General features: G+C 39.0%; 1 protein-coding gene across 1 annotated transcript in view; it reads left to right on the top strand.

Annotated features, from left to right (window-relative positions):
• Positions 1-12,826, top strand: part of TBK1 (TANK binding kinase 1) — a 28,104-nt gene extending 15,278 nt beyond the window's left edge. The window contains exons 10-21 of the mRNA XM_033058446.1: positions 134-192; positions 1,271-1,362; positions 1,787-1,888; positions 3,846-3,924; positions 4,789-4,910; positions 5,038-5,114; positions 5,455-5,494; positions 7,760-7,861; positions 7,950-8,046; positions 9,084-9,190; positions 9,492-9,563; positions 10,340-12,826. Of these exons, the coding sequence (XP_032914337.1) occupies positions 134-192; positions 1,271-1,362; positions 1,787-1,888; positions 3,846-3,924; positions 4,789-4,910; positions 5,038-5,114; positions 5,455-5,494; positions 7,760-7,861; positions 7,950-8,046; positions 9,084-9,190; positions 9,492-9,563; positions 10,340-10,391 (1,001 nt within the window). The 3' untranslated portion in view covers positions 10,392-12,826. The remainder of the gene's footprint in view (positions 1-133; positions 193-1,270; positions 1,363-1,786; positions 1,889-3,845; positions 3,925-4,788; positions 4,911-5,037; positions 5,115-5,454; positions 5,495-7,759; positions 7,862-7,949; positions 8,047-9,083; positions 9,191-9,491; positions 9,564-10,339) is intronic.
• Positions 12,827-15,316: the final 2,490 nt, after the last annotated feature.

Genomic DNA, 15,316 nt, shown 5'->3' with positions numbered 1-15,316 from the left:
AAAGGGGTGCATGAGAACCACATGATATTAAAAGGCATAAAAGTAGTGTACAGGCTAGGGAGGGAAAACAATCTGAACTTTTCAAGTCTCTTCTCAAAAATAATAAAATACAGATACTTGTTTTATGTTTCAGTTTTACTTCCTAAAGTACATCAACGTTACGATTTGGATGGGGATGCCAGTATGGCTAAAGTGAGTACTTACTTATTTTGGATTAGATACCTGTCTTGGATAATGATACTGAAATGAAAGCTACCTAATTTTCAAATTAATAATGTTAATAAAGCTATTTTAGTATGCTAATGAGGATTCTGATTGATAGAAATATATTTATTAACAAAGGATCTGAAAGTGTATTAAAGCCATACTTTGTATACAAAATGTGATTTGGTTGTTGTTTTTATTACAGTTCAGTGCTAGTGGGGAAAAGAGCCTGACACTGTGTACTCCTGAAGTTGGTTAGGACCTTCATAACTTCTAATGTTGATAACTTTAACATTAGAAAAAAAAATCTTGTTCAATAGAGAGTAGTCTCTAGGACTCTGCAAAAGGGTGGGATTTCTGTTGCCTCTTAAAATTTTCAGAATATGTGGGAGACAAGTAAAGAATGCTGCATTCTTTTGGTTGTTTTTCTAAAACTACTGGATGTATGTGCAGCCATGCTTGACATTGTGACCACTTACACATGTGAAATACTGACTGCTGAGGAGCATTTTATTCAGACATGGTAGTCCTGAAAATGTATGCCCCTTTAAGTACCAGCAATCTTGAAAATGAACAAACAGAAAAGCATCAGTTGATACTAATTATTTAAAGTATTCTAAATGATAATATCTGAAACTTTGTTCTCAATTCTAAGTAATACAGCAATCTTGTAAGTGGAATTGGGTAAATGAAGAGAGTCTTTAGCCTTAGAATTAAAAAAAGATTAGTTTTTACAAGTTCCTTTTATTGTCTGTGCTTGATTCCTAAAATATGGAAGAAATGTACTTGTGACTGACAGAAATAGTAAATTGTGTCATTTTTGTTTGTGAGATTTGTTTCCTTCCCTAACAGGTGCTTCAGCATAACTGGAATGTTTAGCTCTGCCTGCATGATGGGTGTTTGGTTGTTGCCTGACTAAAGCTTTGGCCAAGTTGCGCATTTTAAACTACCACCCTCATGTTGCTTTCTTTTCTTAATCTGTGTTGCTTTGTTGTGATGTATTGTCTTGAAGCAATTGTTAAAGAGAATGCCAGATCAGTACTTAGGCTGTTTCTTTTCCCTCCAGGCAGTGACAGGTATTGTATGTTATGCCTGTAGAGTTGCCAGTTCTTTGCTACTTTACCAGGAGCTGATGAGAAAAGGAATTCGATGGCTGATGTAAGCAGTTGATTCCATTTCCTTATGCTATTTTTTTCCTAAATTAAGATATGCCTCGATTATCAATACATAATTCTGTATTCTCTTGATATCTTGGAAGATTTTTTATCCTTGAGGAAGGATAGGCTGAATTTCTCCCTTTTTCCTGTTATTAAGGAAACAAAAAACTTTTTTAATAATAAAAGTTAAGGTGTTTGCAAATGTACTTTCTTCTGTATATAATTTAAGTCTAACCTCTGGTAGCATGCAGATGCAATTGAACAGCTTGCGTAAGATATTTTTGTATGAGGATTATGTTAATGCATCTCTCACTGAAAACATTTCCTCCTAGCAATTATTGCTGCAGGTATATTAATGTCTTACTGATTGCTGGTAGGATGGCAGTTGAACACTTTTGTTACAGACTAATGCTTCACTTTTTCAGTGAAATAATCAAGGATGATTACAATGAAATGGTTCATAAAAAGACAGAGATTGTCATCAGGCTGGAATTCTGCAGCAGAAACATTGAGAAAGCTGAGAAAATGTGAGTAGAAGCACTACACCATACACATTGATACTTCATTATCATTTTTAGTAACAACAGTATTTTAAGTTAGGATTATTTGCAGTGTTTTTGCATGTAAAAATTAAATTTGAGTCAGCATGGATCTTCTGATGGCACTGACTTAAGCAGATTTAGTCATATAGGTAACTCAAATTAGAGTGTTTATTTTGCTGCTTAACCTAGTAAGAACAAGTAATTGCTGATTAGTGATAACTCTGTGTTCTTTTTCTCCTTTTTTTGACTCAGTTAGCTTCCTCTTACTGACTCTAGAAGCTGTAGTAAAGCTTGGACAAAGAATCAAGTAGTTTTGCTTTCGTTAGTGCTTTTGCCACTGTATTTGGTTGCATATGACTTCAAATACTGCCCCTTACACAGTTTTAAGACTGTAGCATTTTCTGTGTGGAAGGAATTTGAATGTTGAAACATAGCATAGGGCAGCTGCAAAAAAAAACCCAAACAACCAAGCCCAACCCACCTTGCTTCCTTCCCAGAAAGGTGTTATTCTTTCTGGCAGTGTGATAGGAACTCTAATAGCACCTCTTCTTAGACTTCTCCTAGGGTGGTAGTTTTCCTGTTCAGCCTACTGCCAGTCTTCTCCAACTGGTATCTTAGTCATGGGATTCTCTGAACTTCTCACCTGGTTGCTCTGAAAATGCCGATACCCACAAGATGATTAACATGCACATGTAGAACCACTAGGTTTGCAGAGTAGACTTAAGAATTAGACCTAAACCTGTTGGAGCTGCTGTGCCTGTGCAAATTGAACACCTTGTATGCAGCAATTGTGGATACCCAAGGGTTTGACAGATTTACTGTGTGTATGTCAAACCTACATTAAAACCCAGGTGTGTCTGTTTGTATTGGCTTCAAAAACACCACAAACCACAACAGTGAAATAGTGAAGTTGCTAACTTGCAAAGTAACACTATACCTGTACAGCCTAGATGCAAATCATCAGGGCAGGAACCCAAACTCCTCTTTGAGCCCATTTGCACTAGTTGGCGCGACTTGTTCAGTCTGTGTTTGGTTCAGATAGATTCTTCCTGCATTCTGCCAGAAGAAAACCACTCAGAAGAAACCACTGTGGGTTCTGGTTTGTGACTCTGATGTGCTCAAGAGTATCTCAGCAGCAGTTTTTAAAACAATTGTATTCGTTTGCTAACTGGAGTAGTTCTCATGTGATCAGAAATTTTCTGTGTGTTTGCACATGGTCTTTTGGCCTCTTACAAAGGGGCAGGACTTTCAGTTTGTTTGGATTTGCTAACTCCATAAAAGTCTTCTAAAGGACATATCCTTTTGTTTGTCCTTCCTTTTCAAGGCTGTGCTTCAAAGCATGACAATGCAAAGTCTTTATTTGGAAAGGTAAATAAAGCATTGAACTTGAGTGAAGCATGTACTTTTTGAAAGCAGTTGAGCTGTTTGTGATGGTCTTTTTAAAACTAAAATGTACGTGAGACTCAACAGGAAAAATATTGTCCTGAATAATTTATCTGGCACTTGAGCTATGGTCATATGGAAAGTATCAGTATGAACAGATGGTCCTACTTTAAACGTTTAACCCAGTAAGTTTTCTCAGAAAAGCATTTTGATGCACTGAAGTAGTTTGTTAATTGCTACTTTAAGTACCTTTAGTTTGATAAGATTTTAAAAATTACTTGATGAAAGGAAATAGTCTTCCACTGCCTGTCAAGTACAAGTAATAAGACTAGAATAAAGAATAGGAATGGAGGTTTCAAACTTTATTTTGACAGTTCCAGTGTAGGAAAAAAATCAAGAAATGTTTTTTTTAAATCTAAAATGTTTCTGTTGTTAGTGGCCAACTTAAATTTGTCGGTTTCATGGTTATTGCTTGACAGAGATTGTATTTCATATACAAGAAAAGGCAGTTACTGTTCACTGCTTGTTTATTTTTAACTGCTTTTTTTTTGCTGGTCAGATATGAGAATTTGATGCAGATCAACTTGGAAGCATCAGAAGTGGATGAAATTTCAGAGATACACACAAAACTCTTGCGTGTAAGTGTCTGACAGAGTTGCCCTGTCATTCTGAAAATGGTGTTTCTACAGAAGAAGCCAAATACATAATAGCACACAGGCTTCTATGAATAACAACTCTGAATTTTCAATGTAGTTTCTAGATTGCCAGTTGTTAAAATGTCCATAATAATGTGAATATCTTTCTGAAAACAGAGCAGATCCTTTTATATTAGCTTAGTCTAGTGAAAATAAGTTCCTGAAAATACATTGTATTTTCTAAAATACTCAGTAATTTTAACCCTGAAATATATTTTGCTTTGCTATTTTTTCTTTTCCATTTTTTCCTTTCCTTAAGGAATTATTGACTACTTTGTTGGTTTTCTAAAATGTTACATTCACAAACACACTTCAGAGTGATCTGCTTTGAAATGTGCATCATGTTTCCAGACATGTAAGGAAAAGTTGAAAATAACTTAATAGACTGGGAGCAGATATGAGGTTCTGCGTTCTAAAAGCAAAAGATGGTTAGTGCATTTTTATTTTGAAGGTTGTATGAGCTGCAGAGAAAGGAAGGTATGAATTATGTGGATAGTTATTATATGAATTCTTAATAAACCAAATGAATAAGGATAGAAGTAAATAAGGGATTTATGAAAGGTTGAAAGTTATTGTTAAAAGAAAATAAATTTTAACTAACAGAAATGCCAGCATCAAATATGATTCTTTTTTTAATAATACCTTGCTTTATCTGCTTCTAGCAGAGCCTAGGCAGATAATTGGACATACTTCTTTAATGGAGATCAATGAAACAAATGGGTTTGTAATATTAAGGTGCTCAAGTAATAATCAAATAAACTTTCACTTTACCTAGTGGTAAGATTGAACCTTCTTGCTCTTATGTAGCTCTCCAGCTCTCAGGGCACCATAGAAACTAGTCTGCAAGATATCAAAACCAAACTTTCTCCTGGTGGTTTACTGGCTGACACCTGGGCAAATCAGGAAGGCATGCATCCAAAGGACAGAAAGTGAGTAACTGTGCTTAATGTTCTAATATGTATTGAATTCTGCATTGAGTTGTAGTTCATAAAGCTCATAAATAGGTACTTGAGTTTATGTATAAAGCATCTCATTTTCTTCCTTTTGTCACTCTAGTCCAGAAAGGCTGCAGGCACTGCTGTCTTCCATTACCGACATCTACCATCAGTTCAAAAAAGACAAAGCAGAACGAAGTAAGTAATTTATTTGATTCACTTTTAACATAAAATGTAATGCAAAGGACAGGTCAGTCTCAGTTTGACTAGGGTATTAGTGGTAGGTATGGAGAGTTAGCCACAGTGCATATTTTTGTAGGTCCTTAGTGTGATACCATGCTAAAGCCCATATGAATGAAACACCACTATTAATAGCATAAATTTGAATTGCAAGACTGGAGACGAGGAAAAATGTACATGACCACTTAGAACTGTAAAAGGAAGGAAACTGTACGAAATAGGTAAACTTAGTAGAGTTTTGCATAAATACAACTAACAGAGTTAGATTGGTAATGTTTGTCATCTGCTCTGATCCTAGGGCTTCCTTATAATGAAGAACAAATACACAAGTTTGACAAGTAAGTTTTGAAGTTACCTTTGGGAACTACCATGGTTGCCTTCAGGTCCTTCAGATGCTCTTCCAAATAACCCATTCTACTAATTTTATTGTAAAGTGTAACCTCTTTAGGATTGCTTTGTAAAAAAATTCTTTTAGATATCTTTAATACATGGGGTACTAGTGTATGATAATGAGGTGCTTTCTGGCTGTAAAGGTTTTTCACTGATAGGTCTTCTAACTGAAAAATACCTGTTTGTTATCTAGGCATAACTGTTTTATAGGAAGTTCACTTATTCCCTATTTTTTTTCAGGGAGGAAAAAGTCCTGAGTAAGATCAAAATGTCTTTGTAGCTAAGGCGCAGATAATTTTCTACGGATAAGTAAAATATGGACTAGCTGAATGAAATTCTACAATGATTTAATCTGACAGGAAACATAGCACACAAAATTAATTTTAATGCTGTTCTCTGTGCTTGTTTAAAATTGTCGTTCATACAGGGTATCCACATTAAGCATCAGTGTGTAACTTGGGTCTCTAAACTCCCATAGTCTCTACTGATTCTATACTGCTGTACTTTTCTCAGGATTTATTCAGTTCCTCATATGGAGATGGCTAATGCCATTTAAGTTACCCTAAAGTATCAGAGATCTGCTCTGAGGCTGGGAGGTAGGACACAAGTCAAATGGGAAACCTACACCTTTCTGGACAGGTGGTCAGAAAGAAGCAGGGCAGGATATCTTTGCTGGAGGGGAGAATGTTGCACGGAGTCCTCCTAGCAGCCATCCAGTAGTTGAAGGGGGCACCTGTAAGGAAGCCAGAGGGCGATTCTTCATCAGGAACTGCAGTGATAGGACAAGGAGTAATGGCTTCATACTGAAAGAGGGGAAATTTAGGTTGGACGCATTGAAGAAGTTGTTCTCTGTGAAGGCAATGAGACACTGAAACAGGCTGCCCAGAGAAGTTGCAGCTGCCCTAGCCCTGGCAGTGGTCTACAACAGGGGGTTTGGAACTAGATGATTTTTATGGTCCTTTCCAACTCAAACCATTATAAGATTCTGTCTCAAATGATGCTAGATGTTTAAGTAAATAAATTATTCTCCTTGTGGCTGGTCAGTTGCATGGTTCCCTAGACTTTGCTAAATGCTGCATGAATTTGGACACCACTTACATAATTTTCTAAAAAGTGTTGCTCTTGCTACCATGAGTGTGGCTTCACTGACAATAAAAGATAGAAAGCTGTCATGCACAGGGCACAACTTTGCCACTTGATTTTCCTGTAGTGAAAACTAAACTGGGTAACTGCCAAGCATAGGAGAGGGTTTTCTACTACTAAAACCATGTCCTTGCATTTATATATGGTAAACTTCAAATAAGTATGCTTCGTTTTCATGATTTGAATACTGGTATATTTTCTCCACAAGTATCGCCCTGGGACTGTACAGGTTTGAGATCCCAAGTCCATGTTTTTATATTTGATTCACCCCACAGGGAAATGACAGTGGCTTTTGTTAAGGACTGTGTGCTATTATCAGCAGAGACTGGCCTTTGTAATATTAACCTCTAGGCAGATAAGGGAGCAGCACTCAATTTGAATTTTATTTTTCTGGTTGAATGATGGGTAGACATTCCTGATGACAGTCCAGCTAAACTCTAGCAACAGTTTATTAACCAATATTTATTATGCAAGACTTAATGAAATACCAGCAGTAGGTGTTGGTCTGAAGTGTTCTAGTATCTCTTACTCTTAGTGGTGCAATGCATAGCTTGGCGAAGCAATTACACTGGGACTACTGTCTGCCACATTAACAAGAATTGGGTTTTGTTTTCCTTTCTTTTTCTTTTCGACTTGTTTGTTCCTCTTGTCATAAAATCAGGCTGACACAAAACTCCTGATCTTTTTCTTGCGTGTATGTTACTCATGCAAAGGATTATTCATCTATGCTGGAAGTTCCAAGTATCTGCAGTAGGCAAATATGAAATAATTAGGACTTTTTGTCCTTTCCATTTAGAATCCTTACATATTCCATTTCTTGACCATTTATTCATATACATGAATACAAATACAAAGTGCTTCACATAATTTTTTACTCCCTGCTCAACAATATTTTTGAGACATAAATTGTCATTTTCTGTAGAATGTTGAGTTCTTACACATTACAACAGCACGAATAAAGGTGACTGCACAGATTTGAAGTCCCCAAACCTTTCTCCAGATTTCAGAAAGTTAGAAGAATGGGGTTTTGAAAGCAGTATAACACTGTTGTGGTTATTTCTGTGTTGCAGGCAGAAGCTGTATTTGCATGCTACAAAAGCCATAGCTCTTTTCAAAGATGAATGTGTCAGCAAATATGATACATTTTTGGACAAAGCTGAGGACTGGACAAGGCAAGCTATTGATTTCTTTAATATCTGGTAATGTTCGTTGCACCATTTTATATAAGCAGCTCTCAAAAGAAAACTTTTTTTCTTTTAGGAAAATGCTTCACACAAGGAAGCAATTATTGGCTCTCACCAACCAGTGTTTTGGTATTGAAGAAGAGGTGTCCAAATACCAGGATTATATAAATGAGGTAGAACGCTTCAAAATTATGTGAAGCATTTGCATGGTTAAAGATTTCTGTATATTTTCATGTCATAGTGTTGTTTATAGTGAGTCTTACATTGATGCACTTGTATTAAAATACAGGCCTGTGTGGGTGCAGTATGTGGTCTGCAGTAGCGTCATTGCCATGTCAGTGTAAACTACAGAATGGTGTTATTTTTGTAATAATTAGTGTGATTTCGTGAATTGTGACTTGATTTTGGAATTTGGTGGGGTTAGTTTGGTTTGAGGTGTTTAGGTTTTTTTTTATTTGAGTGGGGGTTTTTTTGGCTGGGCTTATGGGTTTGGATGATTTGGGGGGTTTTGGTAAATGTGAGCATTTCCCCCTCAAAAAAAATCAGTGCAAATGGATATGGGTTCATTGAGAAATGTTCTGTGCAACTGTTACCATATTATTTTCAGAGGACAGAGAGGATTATCCTAGTTCTCCTATGAAGAATAAAAATTATACTTCCATAGTCAAGATTATGGGATGCATGCTTAAGGATGTTAAACTAATGATGTGGACAGTGACTCTGCAGGGTGCAAACATCAGAATTACCTCAAGATTAAAAGAATAAGCATTTTCATGTAGTAAAATTATTATTTTTTAGAAAGGAAAGATAAATTAGCCAGAAAGCCCTGGCTAATTGTAAAATCGATTTAGGAATGGTGAACAGCAGCATCTTACTTGTTATTTATATTTTAGTAGCACCACCAATCCATTGATTAGGATCCTGTTGCCCTAGAGTATCTACAGACATAACAAATAGATAATTCTTCCTTTCCAGAGTTTATTATAAAAGTATTACATAAGAAGATGGAACAAACCAGGGAATTATAGGTCACATCAATACAAAACTTGCTGTGATGATCTCACCTTGGAGCATATCAGCCACCTTAGTGTTGTAATGAATTTATGGGATATCTCAGCAACGGAGAATTTGAAAAAAGATTTTAAGGTGGGCATCAAGATATATATGACAACTTCTATTGTAACTTAAATTTTCTTTTTATCTGTTACAGTTACAAGATGCCCTGCCACAGAAAATGTTTGCAGCTTCCAGTGGGATGAAACATACAATGAATACAGTCTATCCAAGCTCAAACACATTAGTAGAAATGACTCTTGGGTAAGAATTTTGTAATGGGATCAATGTAATATCGTATGCTTGCTATACGGGGAAATTGAAAAAAATTGGCTTAGTGATTGCTGTATTAGGATCAAGAATTTTACATTGCTGTTGTGGTGGTACAGATTTGGAAGTGAATGGGGGACAGCACTAATACATTATCTGTCTCTTTGTAAATAAACAACTTACCTGTCCCTTGTTTTGTATGTAATGGCAAGTTGCTGAAATCTGTAATGGTGAGTGATCAGAGCAATTATCCCAATAAAAACTGTAATCTTTCTTTTGCTTCTGGTTACTACAGGATGAAGAAACTAAAGGAGGAAATGGAAGGTGTTGTTAAAGAGCTGGCTGAAAATAATCACATTTTGGAAAGGCAAGCAATTGTTTTCCCTTTTGGGGCTGAAACTAGGCTTAATTTGGTGCGTTTTATAGATCCAGAATTTAAACTAAGGGAACAATTCTGTAATGTCTTTAACTGTAAATATATTTTGAGCTGTTCAGATGAGGTATAAGAAAAAAATAATTATTCAAATACTTGGAACGTTGCTGTAAAATCATTCTGACACAGCCATATTTGTGCATTTTTGTTCCATGTTACTTGGGTTTAGCTAATGTAAATTCCTGTTACACAGATGAATCAATTCTGAATTTAAACACAATACTGTTGCAGCAATGCAGTGGTGTTTTTTAATTCCTCCCTTTTAGATGTTATTTTTGACAACTATGGAATTACACCAATCTGAATTAATGATTTTGCAATTTACAGATTGCTTAAATAAAGTGAAGGAGCAAACGTGTTTCTGACAATTCTGAGACGGTATTGTCATTACCACGTACAGACTGATTTTGATTTTTTTCCTATGAAGATGAGAAAATAAATAAAACTAAATATCTCCTGAAAGTTCCAGGATAAATTGCTGGTGGAGTGGAGTTTAGCTTCAAGCTGAATTTATTTTGTTTTTTGTTCCCCACTCCCGGTCCCATACTTGCAGCAAAGCTTCCTCTCTTCCATCTTCTTTGCAGATACATAAGCTAGGTACAAATGTCTCTGTTGGCATGTGGCAAGGGAAAGGAAAACCCCATAAATAAATCAAATACTGATTCTAGAATCTATTCAACCACCTAAAAATATACTGTTTTTTGGTTTAGATTTGGTGCTTTGACCATGGATGGCGGCCTGCGGAACGTGGACTGTATCTAGCTTCCAAAGGACCCAAAGAGGACTTGTACATTTTTTCAAAGGGAAAAAAATACTGTTGGGACAGTTAAAAGCAGATAATAAATCTGTATCCAGGATTTTTTTCCTTCAACAACTGTAATATTAAAGAAAATGTAAATATGTATAATATGTAAATACAAAATAAATATATATCTTTTCTTGGTCACTTTTAGGATAGAATAACTTCTGGCAGGGAATTGAGCCCCTTGGAGGATCTCTGAGGAGTCCTAAAGGGAAAAGTTTGTTGATGAAACTGACATTTGTCTACTTTGAATATTGCCCTTTTTTTCAGAATGCAATTCAGTCTTCATTGCAAGAGGACTTGCAGTACTCCAAAACACCCTTATATAAAGGGTATTTTGGATTTCCTTCAATGACCACTGTTATGTAGGAGTCTAGCTGACTGACTTTGATCATCACAGAACATGATGAGTGTTTTAAATGAGATGTTTTTAAATGAGTGTCAATAGGGACTAAGAGTGCAGATAGGACAGAAAGAAATGCATTTCTCTTTCCTTCACATCCAAGCTGTTAGTTCACTTCTACTTGAGAAAGTAAATTCACAGTATTTTTTTAAGTTCTCTAAATATTTGGTGCCATGTTGTCTGTAACCATTTGACTGCTTAGTATATGGAAGTTTTGCACTCCAGCTTGTCAGAATGAATGTAAAAATTCATTTTTTGGAGTACAGCATTTTCAGACTTTCCCTGAAATCTTGTTTGCTCACCACAACAGTGGGTACTTAAAACAGCTTCTTAATCTTATTTGCAGGTATAATTTTTTTAAAATATTAGAAATTTGTTATGAGAAGAATTTGTGGGCAGACAGTAGACTGGATAATATCACACCTCAGTAATAACTGAATAGTGGAAAAAAAGATACCAGTCCAGATCTTGAAAAGGGACCACTTCCACTGCTGCCTTACAACTAAGGTACCAAACTTTGATGGAAAATTTAATAAGGCTATATTTATTTTCCAGCATCAATAGTTAGTACTTTCAGTACTACATGATCGGGATGCAGAGATGCAGAGTGAAACATTTTGCTCCAGAATACATAGGAGAAAGAGAACAGGAAAACAAAAATTCAGGAAACATCCCTTTGTTTGGATACTACAGATGTACATAATTGTTTCAGATTAGCATGCAAATATTACAGAACTCTTTCCTTCCTTGTGGAAACCTGGCCATGGATGTTCAGTGGAGTCCAATAGCACGTCTCATTGCTGCATTGCACCTGTAAGAGCTGGACCAGCTATATTTAGAATTTTCCATAATTATTGGTGGAACATTTAGGTGTAAACTAAACAACATCAACCAATGATAGCATCTGGTAGTTTTGTGATGCTTATTCCCTGCTTATCTGTCCAGATCAGAACACAAAACATTTTCATTTCTTTTTATTTGGAGAGAAGCTTAGGATATTTATAAATGATTGTTTCATTTTAAAAGAAAAGGAAATTTGCGTGCTTTGATGTCCAAGACCTTCATCCCAGTGTTCTTGGTGAGAATCAAAAAAGGGAATTCAAACATTTTTACACTTATGTGAGCAGCTTTTGTCTTTGTCACTCAAAAAATCTAGCTATGCAAAAGGAGTGCAACAGTTTGTCACACATCTTTCCTTGGCATTCTTAACGATTTTTGATTACTGGAATTATGTCTAACTGGAATGTTTTAATGCCTGCTTGTACATTTGTTCAGTCACATCCACAGTCTCACTGAGTATCTGTAAAACATGAATAAATGTTAAAAGAATTGGGCTCTCTAGATGTGTATAAACTGTATTTTTTTTCTAACATTGTAACACTTCGTTGTTTCGAAGTTCTTAATCTTGAAAGAAATCAAATGCTAGGTGGAATATATAATTTTCAACTTCCTTATACTGAAGCAGTCTGAAAAAGAAAGTTAATTGTAGTAAAAGTATAGTCTGTATGTTGAAGTATGTGCAGAATTCTTTTACATGTTTGGAAATTTTTTGTTATATTTTATGTTCAATTTAAACATTGCTGGTTTTAGTCTTGCTGAATACATCAGTAATCTTAATCATGTTAAAATTTCTTTTTCTAAAGCAATTTTAACAAAGCAGTAGCTAAGGAACTTGAAGTAATCAGTTCATAATCTTCTGATTACATTATTGTGAAGCAAATAATTTTTCAAGTCAAAGCATACTTTTATGGTACCATCAACTTTTTGCTCAAACTGAGTGTCCTGATGCTATGAATCTTGCTATTGATTTGCCAAAATAAGTAATAGAAAGTAATATATGGTTCTTCTTCCTGAAGCTGGTTTACTGGTTTGGGGGGTTTAGCTGAATATATTAATTATCTGTTACTTGAACAAACCTGTCTTCATATGAATTGTGTAAATGCATGAGTGAGCAGTTTAATGACATAAATACATCATCAACCACTTATTGTACAGTGTGTACTTCTGCCTTTTCATAATTTAATTTTCTGTTAATTTCAGGGTTGCCTTTATTTCCTTGTAAGCACAATAGAGAGCCTGAAACATGAAATTGGAAATTGCAGCTCAGTTTGCATTATCCAGCTCTTCAGAAAGTGTGCCCTGCACAACAGAATCGCTAGCATAGGGAATATGGTAGAGCCACTAATTCTACCAATTTTTTAAACTACTTGGTAGACATGTGTTCTGAACTGCGTTAGTTCTTTTAATGGTGGTAAAATTCCTAATCTCTGCTCAGTTAGAAATTGTCCACTGGTAGAACTCAATCCGTTCTAATGTAATCAATCATTGTAGAAGTGGTAATTGTAGAACAGTTCTGGATAGTCCTGAGCAGAACTGGGAAAAAAGGGGAGTTACTGGCTGGAAGAAGGGCATATTGGAAGAAGGGGGAAGTAAAAGTCTTTGGTGATCTACAGGCTGTTCCAGAAGATCAGCATTCACTGAGTGTGTGGTGAAAGGGTTATAGATTATTAATATAAACTGTAGTTGCAACAAAAATTCCCAGCCTCCAACTGTGCAGAAACCTTTCTAATGTTAAAGAGAGGCAAATGCCAGAACAGAGTGTCCTGGGATCAGCAGTACCGTTTATAGAAAAATTCTACAGGTTAACTGGTGGGAGCTTGTGTACTGATTCTGCCATTGGCAAGGCTTCATGACCTTCTGTTTCCTGTGCCCTAAAGAGCTTTATTTTTCCATCAGTCACCAAAAAAAGAGTGGTAGGGGTAGCACCCCTCAGTGGAATTTGCTGTTTTGTCACTGGTACCAGCTCCGGCAGCAGTAGTTGTAGGTGCGCATCTTTTGGGTAGCTTTGCTGCCTGTGGGCAGGTAAGTCCGTCAGCGGCAGGCTGAGCTGCAGGCGTGCTGCAAACGGGCACGGCGCCGTTCTTCAAAGCTGTGCTCCTGGACACTCGCACAAGTGCAGAGTGAATGCTCTGATTACCCCGGCCGCCACAGCCTCCCCACCCAGGTGTGGGTGATGTGGAAATACGTCCCCCAGCCCTGGGACATATTTCGCCCAGTAGCTGCTTTTAGGAACCGAGGCAGATAATTTTAATGGGAACCCACTGAAGCGCATCACCAGCTCTCTTGTCAGCTCCCCCTGTGCCCGGGGCTGCTGCCGCATCCCGGAGCACGTTTACGCGGAATGATGCGCAGTCTGTGCCCGCGGGGCGCGGGGCCGGCGCCAGGACTCGAGGTCGCGGGGAGGCCGCGGTGCAGCGCCTCCTTCGCCTCCCCGCTGCCCCGCCGCGGGTGCCGTGTGCGTGAGGCGGGCACAGGCGGCCGGCGCTCCCCGCTCCGCATGGCGGCGGCCGCGCGGCACCGGCGGGAGAAGCCTCGGCGGGGCCGGGCGGGGCCCCCGCAGCCGCCGCTCCCGCAGCCGGACGGGCCCGCCGCCGTCCCGGGCCCCGCGCTCGGCGGCCGCCGCCGCCCCGCGCCGCCGCGGCCCCGCCACGTCCGCAGCATCTTCGAGGCGCCGCCGGAGCCCCCGCACCGCTTCGGGCCGGCGGCGGCGGGAGCGTGGTGCGACCTGTGCTGCCGCTTCGTGCTCTCGCAGGGCCTGCGCTGCGCGGGTGAGCGGCTGCGGCGGGGAGCGGGGCCGGGAGCGGCGGGGCCGGGGACGGGAGAGACCCGCACAGAAGCGAGGGGCGCGGGCCAGGTCAGGAAACGCGCTCCCCGCCCAGCCCCGACGGCGGTTTCGCCATGTGAAGCGGTGCGGCACGACGGCTGCCGAGCGGGAGCTGTACTGTCGGGATTACGGCCCGGCGCGGGGGTGGATGCTGTGTGAGCCAGGTAAAGGTGCTCCGTCCCCACCCGGCAGGAAGGGAACGCGTGTCACAGGCCGTGGGGAGCGCTGCCCTGAGCGGTGCGTGTGTTCCCAGCCCTGCGCTGCTCCCCGGCCGTCAGGGGCAGGGCAAGGCAAGGCTGTGCTCGTGTGTCGCATGTCCCCTGTGCGCTCTCTGGGCTCTGGTTCTTAGCAGGCAAAGGTGTATTTTCCTTTTTCTGCGTAGAAAGAAACTTTCCTCCTTGGCACCCCCTTCATTACCACTGCCACACTCTAAAATACAGCGATTTCATTCAACTTCTAGCTCCTGTCCTTTACAGCAGGACAACCATCTAGCGCTGGTCAAGACTCCTCTTTTGCCATCCCTTGATGGAATGAAAAGGTTTTGGCCACGTTTGGGTTTCATGGTAACCTCGAGGGTGATTTCAGCATAGAGTTCCCTGTGCTGGCAGCTCCTTGGCCATGGGTGCAGTGCTGCTGCACTTCCTAGGATAATCCAGTGCTATCCCCAGTGATGTGACCTGTTCAGCTGTGTGGTTTGCATTTGATTTACATCACTGAGCCCCGTTTAACAGCTGATATTTGAAACCCAAGCTGGGAAAGACAGGTCAATCTTTTCCTTTTTTTTTTCTGTCTTAAGGAGATGTAATAACCTAATACTG

Source organism: Catharus ustulatus, chromosome 4 (genome assembly GCF_009819885.2).
Source record: "Catharus ustulatus isolate bCatUst1 chromosome 4, bCatUst1.pri.v2, whole genome shotgun sequence".
In the NCBI taxonomy this organism is placed as follows: Eukaryota; Metazoa; Chordata; class Aves; order Passeriformes; family Turdidae; genus Catharus; species Catharus ustulatus.
Note: the sequence above shows the minus strand (reverse complement) of the source record. Positions and strands in the feature narration are given on the sequence as shown.